The following is a 15,211-nucleotide window of genomic DNA, read 5'->3' on the forward strand; positions in this document are numbered from 1 at the left end:
TAACTTTCCAAGCAGAAAGTACTCTTCAAAGGTGTCTCTGAGGCCTTCCTTCTTCCAGGACGAGTGGACCGTTTGGAATCTCCCAAGCTTTCCAGCAACACAGCTTGAGATGATCCAGGTTGCACCTTCCTGGAGGTTCTACCACGACGACACTTGGACCTCTCTTGGCACACAAATAGGTGCGGGATAGCACTGGCTGGGGGGCGGCAGGGAAATCAGCGGGCCCCCCAACACCTCCAGTTGAAGGTCCCGGAGCCTGTCAGGAGGGCCACAGACAGGAGCAGAGGATTTAAGAAAGGCAGGTGAGTCTCATGCCCTGACCAGGGACAAGGCTGCTCCGAAACTTATGCTTCAGACAAGGCGCCCATTAGAGGGAGAACACCCAAGTTCCCTGGAGGATGCCGGGCCTGGAACTGCCACCCCGCCCCCGGGAGGCCAGGGTGTGAGTGGGGCTGGTGCCAAGCCCCACCCCTCCACTCAGTCCACAGCAGCAGGGCTGGGCAGGGCAACTCGCAGAAGCACCAGGTGGCCATTGCTTCACAGGTGTCTGGGCAGGTGCTTAACTGCTGGGGGGGCTGGGGGGGCTGAGGGGGGCCGAGGGCCTCCAAGGCAGCACTGAGGAGACACCAAAACACGAAAGCCGCTGCCACCGCCGGCTGATGCAAGTTTTATTGAGACAATGTACAAACAGGCCATGGAAACAAGGGTCTGATGCCGGGACCAGTAACGTAAAATGGAATACAAAAATAAAAAGGCACTGATCTGTTAAGAAAAGACACTCCATGTATTCTAAGAATATAAGTCATTTAATACTGTTAATTTTATAGCACAAAATAAAACAAGCTATGATCCCCAAAAATAATTTTAAAAGCTTACACATAAAATATTATTGCCTGAAGTTTATGATCTTTAAGTTACAGGTCAAAAGAGTTTTGTGTTGTGTTGTTGTCATTTTAAAACACACAGTGAAGACCGTCAAGAAGCAAGGCCACTGTTCCTCCCGCAGAGACCACGACCCTGTCTCAGAAGACTGTCCTTCCACTCCGTGAGAGCACACGCCCAGCTCGGGGCCACTGGCTGCAGCCACAGGGACACAGGCCTCCGGTCCCAGAGGGTGGAGACTGAGGGCGAGCTCGGTGGTGTCTCGGGTTCGGTGTGAAAACAATCAGGATTCACTCATTTTAAGAGGTTAATGAACATAATATTATTAAAGGATTAAATTATAAACACCTGGCACAAAAACACCATCCCTTTTCAAAAATAAAATGTTCATATTCCTCTGAGCAAACTTAACAAGAGCAGTGGCCGCCGGTCCCGGCCCGCCTTGTGTGTAAACAGCTGGAGAAGGGAGTCAGCACAGGCCAGATGCTCAGGCTCAGGAGGGAGCAGCTGGCCCTCTCTCCTCAGGTTCCTGACCGTGAGCACAGAAGGGGTCTTATCTGGGTGACAAAGTCGTCGAAGGGCAGTCCATCCACATGTCCTTCTCTTCATCAGCTGTGTCCCCGGGCAGCAACACCGGGCAGAGGTGACAGGGACAACTCCCTTTCCAGGATAAGTACATTTTTAATCAAACTGTCAATTCCTTTAGCATATAATTTGTTCTCTTCCCCAGTGAGCTACTTTAACATCCACACATTTTCTTAAGTGACACACAGTAGAGCAGAGCAAGTAGCAATAATGGACAGTCCTAAGAGGAAGCCTACCCAGGAGGGAAGCCCATGCCTCTGGAAGATTTGAGTCACTTTCTGAAGCAGAGTCTTCCCAGATCCCTGGGGAGCCCAGGCCCAAAGCCAAGGTAGTGGGCTGTTTCTTATATATTTAGTGTGGGAAAAAAAGAATTACCCTGGCTGATTAAAAAACTAATAAGGTTCTAAGTCCAAAAGGTACTACTTTCGGCACACATCTCCAGTTCAGAGCTCAAGGCTCACCTAATTTGGGGCTCTGAATCTCTGGGGCAGCCCTGGAGACATGCACCTGGGCTGACGGACTGAACAGATGCCTTCTGAAGTAAACCTACATTTGCAGGGTGTTCTGATTCTGAAGTGATCCCCGTGAGGTGGGTCACGCTGTTTACTGGTCAGCAGACATGGCTGGAAGGAAACCTTGCTTTCCAAAAGGCCATATACTTCTTGTACTTGAGCCAACTACTGGCATCCAAAGGTGCCCAGCCTCTCGGCTAAATGTGGTTTAATAAGGCCTTAGGGTGTGTGCTCTCTTTGGACAAGGCACACGTCCCCCCCTTCTGTGAGAGACCCCCTTGGGTACTGGGTTACAGGCCACAGGGTAGGCATCATCCCCAGGTAGAGGGCAGGGGCCCAGCCACACACGTGCCACTTGCCGTGGGGCTAGGCTGGGCCTGGACCCAGAACAAGAGGTGACTGCAACTCGGGCACCTTGGGAGCAAGAGGTGGCCACAGCTCTCACTGATCAGGAAGAGCCCACAAAGAAGCCTTTTCCAGGAAAACCACAGAGAGACAGGGCTATGTGAGCACCCTCAAGAGTCTTTAATATGATGGTTACCTACCTGATGGAACATTTGATTAAAGAGAAATTGAAACATGGTGGCCTTGCTGGTTCTGACCAGGATAACTGCTCGAAACCTCAAAACCCAAGACCCCTGGGAGCCAGGGCCGAGGCTACAGCAGATGCTCAGGGAGGACAGTTACTTATCAGGCTGAGACCACACCCCCAGGGCTGCTGGACGCATTCTCAGCTGAGGCCTGTCTTCAGCAGGGTCCAGAAGGGCAGGCACACTGAACTGCACAAAGGTTCCAGAATTCTAGTCGGCCGTGTGCTATAGACGTGGCATCGGTCACACACTGGTACCAGCTGACTCGTATGAACAGGCCTCTTTTAGCCAACAGGGAAAACTTAACATCAAATAAGTAATGGCTAATGATGCATTTCATTAGACATCAAATGCATCAACCAAGGCCCAGGGCTTACACTTTCTTGCTGAACAGCAGTGTGGACACAAGAACCATGGAGCCAGCATTAGCAGCACGATCTCTCTTGGGCAGCCTGGGGAGCTTGCTGGGGCAGGGAGAACTGGGCCTCAGTGAGTGGAATTTAACGATTCCTTAGTGAATTCAACGACTTTTTAAGGAAACTTGGGTCCTATACTTTCAAGGGGTGCATTCACTGAAAGCCTGGACAGGAAGCCAGCAAACAAGGTGAATCACACCACCCCCTGGCCCCTGGCTCTGATGCCTGCGGGGACAACGTCGTCCAAGAGGCTATGCACGCAGCTTGGAAGCCCACATCTGCTGGGTGGTGGTGGTGGTGGCTGTTTGCTATCTGGCAAGGTACCACCGGCAACCAAGACAGTACAGGCCTCTGCCTCAGGGCTCTTTTTCTTGCGCTCCTGCGGTGACAGCGGCTTCAGAGGCACGTGCCATCCCTCGTCTCATCACAAAAGCTAACCTGCTATTTAAAAACCTGTTCAGAACACACCAGTCTAATTAATTAAGTCTTCTAAAACCAAACCAAACAACAAGAGGGAAAAAAAAAAGAAAAGAAAAGAAAAGCCTGACGTGGGGAGTTTAGGGCAGAATTCCCTCTCCTGAAGGGTCCACTTCCTCTGCTCTTCATGGAAACCACGCCGGCGACGGCACCACCCATGGCTCCCAGTGGCAAGGCCTTGCTGTGGGCCCGAGCTCCCCTGGGACCCTGGGTCAGCCCAGGGACCAGCGGGGCGCTGGCCGGAAGGGAGCCCTGTCCTCGGCACCTCCTCTCACCTGTGTGCCTCCACCAGTGTTTCCAGTTTATGATCCAAAGAACTCTAAAATCAGCTACTCTTTGACAACACGACTATGATACAAATGCCGGGGCAGCCACTGTGAGCATTCCAATGTGTGGGAGGCTGCCCGCTGCAGAAGCTGGACGTTGGCAGCGCGTGTGACCTGCCCGAGAGGACGCTTCCCCGCTTGAAGGAGGCGTGTGGGGCAGGACGATGAAGCAGCAGGCACAGGGCAGCAGCATCACTCGTTTTCATCCGGGTTCTGAGGGTCGATGATTTTGACGTGCGTGAAGGGGAAGAGCCCTTTGCGCCCGTTCACCTCGCCTTCCCACTGGCCGTTTATGTTCATCCTTGTGACTTTCACGATGTCACCCACCTGTAAGGGGGAGAAAGAAGACGAAGTCAGCGTTTTCTCTGAAAACTAAATCACACATGCTATTCCACTGAAAGGAACCAACACATTTTCTTCGTAGGACTCTCATTTTTCTCAGTGCTTAGACCTAAAATCATGCTGTGGGCTTCCCTGGTGGTGCAGTGGTTAAGAATCTGCCTGCCAATGCAGGGGACACAGGTTCGATCCCTGGTCCAGGAAGATCCCACACGCTGCAGAGCAACTAAGCCCGTGCGCCACAACTACTGAGCCTGTGCTCTAAAGCCCACGAGCCACAACTACTGAAGCCCACGCACCTAGAGCCTGTGCTCCGCAACAAGAGAAGCCACCGCGATAAGAAGCCCGCACACTGCAAGGAAGACCCAACGCAGCCAAAAATAAATAAAATAAATTTATTAAAAAAAAAAAAAAAAGAATCTGCCTGCCAATGCAGGGGACATGGATTCCAGCCCTGGTCCAGGAAGATCCCACATGCCATGGAGCAACTAAGCCCATGTGCCACGACTACTGAGCCTGAGCTCTGTAGCCCGCAAGCCACAACTACTGAGCCAGCACACTGCAACCACTGAAGTCCGTGTGCCTAGAGCCCGTGCTCCACAACAAGAGAAGCCACCACAACCAGAAGCCCGTGCACCACAATGAAAAGTAGGCCCTGCTCACCGCAACTAGAGAAAGGCTGCGCGCAGCAACGAAGACCCAATGCAGACAAAAATTAAATAAAATCAGGCCGTGCCAAAGACACGAGGTGCCTACCAGCAAGCCAGGGTGCTTCTGCTCAGCTGTGAGAACGTGCTCTGAGGCAGCCTTTTCCCCCCAGATTGGCTACTAACTCCAACGGCACAGAATGAACACCTGACTCTGAGAACGGTTCAACTCACGCAAAAAGTGCATTAAAAGAAACAAAGCGGGACTTCCCTGGTGGCGCAGTGGTTGAGAGTCCACCTGCCGATGCAGGGGACGCGGGTTTGTGCCCCGGTCCGGGAGGATGCCACATGCCGCGGAGCGGCTGGGCCCATGGGCCATGGCCGCTGAGCCTGTGCGTCCGGAGCCTGCACGTCCGGAGCCTGTGCTCCGCAACGGGAGAGGCCACAACAGTGAAAGGTCCGCGTACCGCAAAAAAAAAGAAACAAAGCCATCTCCACCCTCTTTCACGGGAAGGAGCTTCTACCGCCAAGAACACCCTGTCCGCTGCCTCCCCTGCAGCAGCGTCTCCCAGCGGCCAGTCTCGGGGGAAGGAAGCCCAGCTCAGAGAACCTTTTCAAACCAACCTTCAGCTTTAGGGTGGTAGGCATCCTACCTACGGCCAGAGGACAGGCACCAGCCAGGGGCTGCTTTGCTCATCAAGGGAAGGCAGCAATTTTGACTTGGGTGTGGTTTTCAAATTGTCTGCAGACCCTGAGCTCTGAGGAGGTACTTTAAACTCCAACAGATGTCAGACTGGGACTTCAATCTTGTAAATGTGTATTTTATAAAAGTTATAATCAGAAGCAGTCAAGCGCGTTCCTGCCCCATTACTCCGTGCTGCCCTGCTGGCTGCTGCTCATGTGCTTTCCTTGGAACGAAGCTTCTGTCCCACGTGTCTGATGGAAGGCCCCCGAGAATAGCAAGGTAAAGGGCAAAACACACCTCTCACTGCACGCAACAAAGTACACTCAGAAGTGAGCTGGTTGAGGGGGGTTAACACAAGATGGTTATCTACCATTCACGTTATTTCCAATGTTTTCTGCCCATTGTAAAAGTCGACCACCCCCCCAACTGCCTTCTTAATTCTTGTAAATCTCAATTTACAAAACACCTTTATATTAAAAAACTTTTAATCTGACATCTATGGGGTTCCATGCAGTATTTCATTTTGGAAAAGGCATCTTCTGCTAAAGCTGCTGGGCTAGAGAGCTGACTGCTGGCCCGGAGTGACCAAGGGCCCCGGAGGCGCCCGGGGCTCCAGGCAGAGCCACACCTGCCCTTCCTGGCTCCCAGGCGTTCAGGTTACAGGGCCAGCTACTGCACTCTTAAAACCAAACTCCAGGCTCTAAGATGGCTCCTGGTCTACACGAGACGAGCCATTTGTATGGAAGCACCAGGACATCACTCGGCTCACGGGGGTGGGAGACGCGGTGCTTATTAGGTGACGCCGGTGCGAAACAGAGAACTCAACACTGCGCCCATGCCCACCCAGTCTGTCCAGGTTGTGATTTCATCCTGACTTGTGCACGAAATCGAAGGCTCAGGCTGGGGAAGAGCTGGGGACGGAGAAGGAAACACACCGCCAGCAGCTGCTGTGGGGGCCAGAGTTCGATTCAGCAGACGCTGCGCGTCAGCAGCTTGGCTGTGTGGCCGCCTTTTCAGAGGGTTCTTGCTGCAGGGCTCAGCCTTGATCCTCCACACACTCCACCCTCCTGTAAGGTAGGCTGGAGCAGGGGGGCCACGGCAGCACAGCCCAGCTGCACGAGGACCCCTTGGCTCCCCAGCCACTCTCTGCCCTAACGTCGCATCCCTGCCCTGAGGTCTCCCCCACACCCGGCACTGCTGACTTCATCAACCCACTTGCTCACCGGGATGCTCGAACCAGCACACCAACTGCTTAACTCCCCAAACCTACTGCGGTCACACTTACATGGACAACAGAGCTATTACCAAATGGAACCTCTTGCCTTGTGGAGACCGGCTTACTTGGGAGTACTTGCCAAAATGACAACGGAAAAGAGTGTTATCCCCTGAGGCTCCCTGGTTAGAACACAGTATAAATTCAGTTTAAATTTTAAAAAATAGGGGGGAGGGTTCCTAAGTTCCTAGTCTGAATTCTGACTCAAACTCCTCTTATTTAGGAAAACTACAAATTCAACTTTACTGTAAGACAGCTTGTAGAGTTAGTCCAGTGATTAAGAATTAGATTTTATATAATGACAAGTCGTAAGACAAAAATAAATGCACTATAGTATTCAGATTTTTGTAGCCAAGTACTAGATATGTATATGAGAAAAACAAGGCGTAAAAAGCTAACTACACGTATTTATAAATTAAATTATTATATTTATTTTCAAACTTATGTCATCACTCAACTTTAACGCCTAAGTTGGTGGAACAATTAAAATTTGAAGGTTACCAACTTTAAGACTTGTATTAAAAATTAAGTTGTAAAATACTTCAGTGGAAAAAAAAATTACAACTGAAAAGACATGTTTTCTCTTGTTTTGCCTTAAAAGGAAATAAAAATTTTGGGGAAAGAATAAACTAATTTAATATAAGAGTTAAGTTTTAAAATGTCTTTAGTAGACTTCTAAAATACAGATTGTTTTAAGATTAGTGCTTAGAGTTCAAGTATTGCTCCCTTTCTCCAAGTAACAATGTTTTTATTCATAGGTGGCAGAAAGAGAAATGTCTTTCTTATTCATAACTAGGATATCACACTAACGATTCTGATAATTAAGAATAAATTCATATTCTTTGAAGTGTACCAAAGATTTAGCTCTGTAATTTGTATATTCTTTTCCTACCGTACAGAAGTCATAAAAGAGGAAAACCCTGATTATGACCACATTGCTATCTCTAGTGAAGATATTTGCCAGATCGGATCCAAGGAAAGCTCTACTGCAGATGGCACCTTGAGCTGCAGTGGAGACTGTGCAGAAATCACAAAGCTGAAGATCAAAGGGAGCTGAAGTCAACGGGGATCTGCAGTTATGACTTGTGTCCAATCTGTCTTATTCCATTAAAAAAAAAATTTAAGCACAAACTTAAGACATGAGATGAAACTCATTTAACACAAAAATTAAGATGGGGCCTATGTGAGCAGAGAGAATCCTCTGCAGGCAGGAGCTGCTGGGATACTACAAACCCAGGCCCTGCAGCCACCCCCACCCCTACCTCCCCCAGACCCTTGGCCTCCTCAAGTCTCCACTGCAGGAACCAGCTGTCTCGTGCCTGGAGCACAACAAGGCCACCAATGTGGGGAGCCTCACTGGCACATTCTCTCTCCAACATATGAGAGCATGTTCTTTCCTTATTTCCTTTTCAGCTAAGAAAATGATTACCTGTCTTTATTTTTTAAATAATGAAATAGGAAAGAAATGAAAATTCATGGATATAAAACTACTGACACCATTACAAAATGACTTACGGAAAATACAATATAATCAATGTACTGAAATAAGTATAAGAAAAGGCAAGGACATGAGACTTCCCTGGTGGCACAGTGGTTAAGAATCCACCTGCCAATGCAGGCGACACGGGTTCCAGTCCTGGTCCAGGAAGATCCCACATGCTGCAGAGCAACTAAGCCTGCGTGCCACAACTACTGAGCCTGCACTCTAGAGCCCGCGAGCCACAACGACTGAAGCCGTGCGCCTAGAGCCTGTGCTCCGCAACAAGAGAAGCCACTGCAGTGAGAAGCCCGCGCACTGCAATGAAGAGTAGCCCCCTCACCACAACTAGAGAAAGCACGCGTGCAGCAAGGAAGACCTGATGCAGCCAAAAATAAATTAATTTAAAAATTTTCCAAAAAAAGCAAGAAAGAAAAGGCAAGGACAAATAAGAGGGTGTGTGAGTGCGTACCTGTAAAGAAGATGTGGTGAGCAAAGGGGAGAGGGACCAGGTGAGCTAACGCCCAGGTGGACGCTGTGGTGCAAAGGGATAATGGCCTGAGGGTCCCTGGGCAGTCTGTAGGCAGGCCTGCACTCAGAGCCAGATCAGACTCTGACAATGATGTTTTTCTTTGTTTTTTTTTTTTTTTTTTGTGGTACGCGGGCCTCTCACTGTTGTGGCCTCTCCCGTTGCGGAGCACAGGCGCCGGACGCGCAGGCTCAGCGGCCATGGCTTACGGGCCCAACCGCTCCGCAGCATGTGGGATCTTCCCGGACCGGGGCACGAACCCGTGTCCCCTGCATCGGCAGGCGGACTCTCAACCACTGCGCCACCAGGGAAGCCCTGACAATGATGTTTTTAAAAAAAAAAAAGACTAAGGCCAGAATAGCTCAGACTAAAAAGAAACAAATATAATGCAGTTTTGGCTGATGGGTGCTGTTGGCAGATGTCAGGATCAACAGCTTCTCCCCAAGACTGAAGTTTTTGTTTGCTCCACTCATTTGACATCCTACAAAAAATATTTTGGGAATTCTGTCTTTTATCTATGCTTTTCTATCTTCACCTGGACTCTGGATGCCCAGAGTGCATATATTTTGCCTCAAGTTTGTAATCTTAGCCTGCCTTAGCTGATGTTTGATAAATGTGCAAGAAAAAATCTCACTTTCCTGAAAACCTGGCCCCAGCAGCCCTCTCCCACATCCTGGTTGAGCTTATTCCTCCAGTCCGGGGGCCAGGAACACGCTGAGACCTCTTGCTAATGCCCCCTCCTCCAGGTGCCCCCCCCAACTGCCTGGCTCTACCAGCCCAGCCACCTTCCATCCCCTGCCACCCTTGCCATTCAGCCCAGCTCCCAACCCTTCCTCTCCCCCAGCCTGGCCCCCACCTACCACCAAGAAACTCCTGGGGCCCAGGTAAATGGCCCCGGGCCAGTCCCCTCCCACTGATGCCGAGGCACCTGAAGCAGGAGACTTCACCTCCCTCTTGCTCTGCTGCCCCTCTGCCCCATGGGGGCTCCATTCTGCTCGCCCTCGTCCCCCACCCCCACACAGCACTCTCAGAAGGAGGAGGCTGGTCTCGCTCATTTCGCATTCCATGTCACAGGGCTCTTGTAAGCTTTCCAGGGAAGTCTGCAGAATCAGGGAAAAGAGAAAAAACGACAGGCTGCTGTCCGCACGTGCTAGAGACAGATGGCCAAGTAAGCAGCAAGGTTCTGAGGACAGAAGTGACAGGCACAAGGGCCTAAGGACAGTAGAAGACAGACCTTTTGAAAACATAAAGATAATTAGGTCACTGCTCTGCCTTTGAACCCCCGACACCATTTATTTGCACAAGAGCACCATCCAAACTCCTGTCTCCAAGGCTCTACCTCCTCTGGTCCCCAACTCTTCCTATCTCTGACCCTCACCCCAATCACAGTGACTTCCTTTCAGTTTCTCAAACCTGCCAAGGTCTTGCCCAGAGATGGGCTGTATGACAGATACAGGGACGTGATGTACTGGAAGTGCGACCACATGACTGCACAGCGTAAGATGTTAAAAACCATGTTCCAGGCTACTGCCCAGCACCATCAAGCTTGTCCTAAGAAACCTTGGATCTCTGCTCTGCTTCCACAACTGAAGGAACATATATGCAACCCTGACCAAAGTCAAACACACCTTAAGGACAATCCCAGCTCCCATAAACAGCCTTATAAAGCTGCACACGCCGCCACTGAGAGCAGGAAGGGCTCTGGGCGGCCGCCACTGGAGATGGGCTGGATTCTGTACTGTGTACTCAGGACACACATGAAACTAAGATCTAAGATCTACAACAGCGGGAGGTAAGCAGTCTCTGCTTAAAGCAGGTTTAGGGTGGCACCATGCGGTGACTCACGCTATGACCTTTGGAATGGGGCAGGGCTGGACCGATGTCCTGGTTCTGCCACTTTTAGGGCTACATTACTGTGACAAACAGTTCAAGTTGTCCAAGTCTCCGTTTTCTTTTGACTTTGGAAGGTTCTTGCGATAATTAAAGGAAGTACTAAATGGAAGTGTTAACCACAACACCCAGCGAAGTAAACAGTAGCTGCTATTGGCGTAGAGATTCCTGAGTAGACCCAGTCCCCACCCCACGATCATGCCCCCGACCAGCTGTCCTCTGGCTGGTTCCGGGGAGAACTGGAACCAGCAATGGAGAAGCACTGTACACTAAAGTGGGTTTTCAACCCTGTCAGTAACAAGGGTCTTCTCAAAACCGACGGGGGATGGGAAGGATGCCTGTTAGAGAGAGGAGATGAGGGGAAGGCCTGGAGACTCGAAGTCTGATACGTCACTGTGAAGGGTCCCAAGCAACGAGGAAGACCACGGGAGGATGCAGAGAAAGGTGCCAGAACATCCCACCCGCACCTCTGCCAATTCACTCCTGACTCTGACGGTCTTCACAGGATACCTTCTGCTAATTCTGCCTAATCAGTTCAGTGAGATGTGCTGCACGTCGACTGCAGTTCCTACCCTCTTCACTGTGAGACAGACAATAAATAACCCACTGTCTAGACGTGGCAGACACTCAGCAAATGTCTGTTAGATGATAAAAACAATGCAAAAAGCGAGTGGCTGAAAAGCAGTATTGAGTCCACGTTGCAGAGCACAGGAGCAAGGACGAGGCCTTCGCCTGAGGGACCCTGAGTAGCAGCGCGCGGCTGGGTGCAGCCCAGGAGGGTAGAAGGGCTGGGAGACTTCTGATGGCCACCTGACCATTAATGCCACACTCTGGCCTTGCAGGAGTCCTCACATGTCAAAACACAGCCCGTCACTCCTCGTGCTGTTTTCTACCTTAGTTGAAGGCCCCCTTCCACGGGTCCGAGCCCCAGAACACCACACATGGGACGGGGCTGGCTGTGGACTGGCTTCTTCCATGGCTTGACCACACAGCCCCTCGGGTCCAGGGCCCAGCATGGTTGGGAGCTCTCAGTGCTGGTCCGGTGTCCTTCCTTGGGCTTCATGGTAGAAGGGCTGAGCCAAAAGCAGCACTCACTTTGGAAGGCAGATAAATCCTGAAGTGGTTGGGTACCAACTCAGCTCAAGGACCAATGTGAGCCTGGAAGGTGTGGCTAACAGATCGAGAAGACATTCCTTATGTCCTTATGTCCTTTACTGTCACCCTGTGACAGTCCTCCTCATGATAAGAACTGCCAGCACACTGGGGAGGGTTTGCTTCAACTCTAAGATGGAGCACACACTAGCAGGCTCCGTTCTGTGTGAGGCTGACACGAGGGGTAGGAAGAGGGAGATGCCAAGAGGATACTCCCTGATGTGGCCATGGTCTCCTGGAGCCCTACCTGTCCCGAGTGTGAACAGGAGCTCTGGAAATTATTCTGCCGCCTGTCTTCTGGCACCTGATTCAAAGAGCAGTCCTCCTTGCAGGAGGCCCCAGCACTGGCTGCCACAGCAGCTTTCTGCTTCCCCAGTCAGGCGCCATAAAAACAAGATCAGGAGTGCAATGGGTTACACTGGAGTCAGAAGTCCTAACTTCGGTGACAGGAATGGGTCTCAGATATTAAAGATCCTCAAAGTATATGCAGAACTATATGTAAATACATTAATATATGTTGTTTTTCTGGAGAAAGAGTCCACAGCTTTCACCAGATTCTCAAAGGGGTCCGTAACCCAAAAAAGATAAAACAAAGCAAAAACCCACGTGCTACAATCACCAGGCAGCTTTCATCCTGCCGTTTGTGGCTTTCATTCTGCCGTTTGTGGCTTTCATTCGTTCACTCATTTAACGCATGCTGAACATCCATGTGCCAGGCCTGGAAGGACACAAGACAGAAAGAAGCAGACAGCCCACCCGCCCTCATGGAGCTGCCTGGGCCCTTTGCCTGCTCTAACACCGCCCCATGTGCTCTGGGCACCTGCACCTGAATCAAACCCTCCATGTCCATGTGCCCTGAGCAGCCATCAAGTGGCCTCATGTACCCTCACCTACAACCGGATGCTACTGACTGGTGCTTTTTTTTTAAAAAAATGAATTTATTTATTTATTTATTTAATTTTATTTTTGGCTGCGTTGGGTCTTGGTTGCTGTGCGCGAGCTTTCCTTAGTTGCAGTGAGCAGGGGCTACTCTTCGTTGTGGTGCACGGTCTTCTCATTGCAGTGGATTCTATTGTTGCGGAGCACGGGCTTCAGTAGTTGTGGCTCGTGGGCTCTAGAGTGCAGGCTTCGTTGCTCCGTGGCATGTGGGATCTTCCCAGACCAGGGCTCAAACCCGTGTCCCTTGCATTGGCAGGCGGATTCTTAACCACTGCGTCACAAGGGAAGCCCTACTGACTGGTTTTTAATATTGAAGACTCAGTCTCTTTAAAATTGCCATTATCCTTCAGGGTATTAACTTGGTTCAAGAGGGCTACTTACTGGTTAACACTTATGAAAACACAGGGGTTTTATATTAGGATGAGTCAGGGGTTAAAGGTATGCCGTGGTGCAAGAGAAGGTGGGCTATGGAAAGGAAGAAGTAAAACCATCTCCATTCACAGATGACCTGATCCTATATGTAGAAAGATTCCAGAAGAAAGCTATTAGAGCTAATAAAACTCAGCCAATTTGCAGGGTACAAGATCAACACACAGTATCAGTTGTGTTTCTATACACCAGCAGTGAGCAAATAAGAATGTAATTCCAGGGAACTCCCTGGTGGTCCAGTGGTTAGGACTCGGCGCTTTCACTGTCGTACCAGGTTCAATCCCTGTTGGGGAACTGAGATCCCGCAAGCTGCGCAGCGCAGTCAAAAAAAAAAAAAAGAATGCAATTCCATTTACGATAGCATCTAAAAGAATAAAGTAACGGAATAAATTTAACCAAGGTGATAGACTTGTACACCAAAAATTACAAAACACTGCTAAAAGATATTAAAGAAGACTTAAATAAATGGAAAGACATCCAGTGTTCGTGGATAGGAAGATAATATTTTCAAGATGTCAACACTACCCAAAGTCATCTACAAATTCAACACAATTTCTATCAAAATTCTAACAGCTTTTTTCCCCCCCAGAAATGGAAAGGCTGATCCTCAAATTCATATAGAACTGCAAGGCATGCTGAACAGCCAAAACAATCTTGAAAAAGAAGAACAAAGTTGGAGGACTCATATTTCCTGACTTCAAACCCACTACACAAAGCTATGGAAATCAAAACAGTGTGGTCTTGGCACACAGACAGACATATGGATCGATGGAATAGAATTGAGAGTTCATAAATAAACTCATACATCTCTGGCCAACTGATTATTATTATTTTTTGCCACATCTTGTGGCTTGTGGGATCTTACTTCTCTGACCAGGGATGGAATCCATGACCCCTGCAATGGAAGCACAAAGTCCTAACCACTGGACCACCAGGGAATTCCCTGGCCAACTGATTTTTGAAAAGGGTGCCAAGTCCATTCAATGGGGAAAGAACAATTTCTTCAACAAATGGTACTGGTACGACTGGATTTTCTACCTGCAAAGAAAGAATTTGGACGCCCATGTCAATCCATATACAAAAATTAACTCAAAATGGATACACGACCTGAATGTAAAAGCTAAAACCATAAAACTCTTAGAAGAAAACATGGGGGTAAATCTTCATGACCCTGAATTTGGCAATGGATTCTTAGATATGACATCAAAAGCACAAGCAGCAAAAGATAAAATAGATAAGATGGACTTCATCAAAATCAACAACGTGCATTAAAGTACACTGACAAGAAAGTACAAAGACAACCTACAGAACTGGAAAAAAGTATTTAAAAATCATACCTCTGATAAGAGTTTAATATCCAAAATATATGAAAAACTCCTAAAACTCAACAACAAAAACCAAACAACACAATTTAAAAATGGGCAAAAATAAAATAAAATAAAAATGGGCAAAGCTCTTGAACATTTTCCTAAAGAAGATATAAAAATGGCCAAGAGGCACAGGAAAAGACACTTAACATAATTAGTAATTACAGAAGTGCAAATCAAAACCACAAGATGCCACTTTATAGCCAGTAGGATGGCTATAAATTTTAAAAAGAAGGAAAATAACAGGTGTTGATGAGGATGTGGAGAACTGTGGATTGCTTGTGGGATTGTAAAATGGTGCAGCCACTGTGGAAACAGTTTAGTTGGCCTCAAAAGTTAAAGAGCTACCCAGCAATTCCACTGTTAGGCATATACCCTAGAGAACTGAAAACAGGTATTCAAACAAAAACATGTACATAAATGTTCGTAACACTATCCTCAATAACCAAAAGGTAGAAATAACGCTAATGACCATTACCTAATGAATGGATAAACAAAATGTGGTCTCTATCCATACAATGGAATTTTACTTGGCTATAAAAAGAATGAAGATACTTGCTATAACATGGATGAACCTTAAAACATTATGCTCTGTGAAATAAGCCCAATCCAAAGGACAAATATTTTATGATTCCATTTATTATATGAAGTATCTAGAATAGGCAAATTCATACAGATAGAAGGTAGACTAGAGGT

General features: G+C 48.6%; 1 protein-coding gene across 1 annotated transcript in view; it reads right to left on the bottom strand.

Annotated features, from left to right (window-relative positions):
* Positions 1-639: 639 nt before the first annotated feature.
* The window catches only part of CRKL (CRK like proto-oncogene, adaptor protein), a 31,801-nt gene continuing 17,229 nt past the window's right edge, over positions 640-15,211 (bottom strand). Inside the window, exon 3 of the mRNA XM_004276023.4 lies at positions 640-4,115. Coding sequence (XP_004276071.1) covers positions 3,981-4,115 — 135 coding nt within the window. The 3' untranslated portion in view covers positions 640-3,980. The remainder of the gene's footprint in view (positions 4,116-15,211) is intronic.

The sequence above is a fragment of the Orcinus orca genome, chromosome 15, assembly GCF_937001465.1.
Source record: "Orcinus orca chromosome 15, mOrcOrc1.1, whole genome shotgun sequence".
Classification (NCBI taxonomy): domain Eukaryota; kingdom Metazoa; phylum Chordata; class Mammalia; order Artiodactyla; family Delphinidae; genus Orcinus; species Orcinus orca.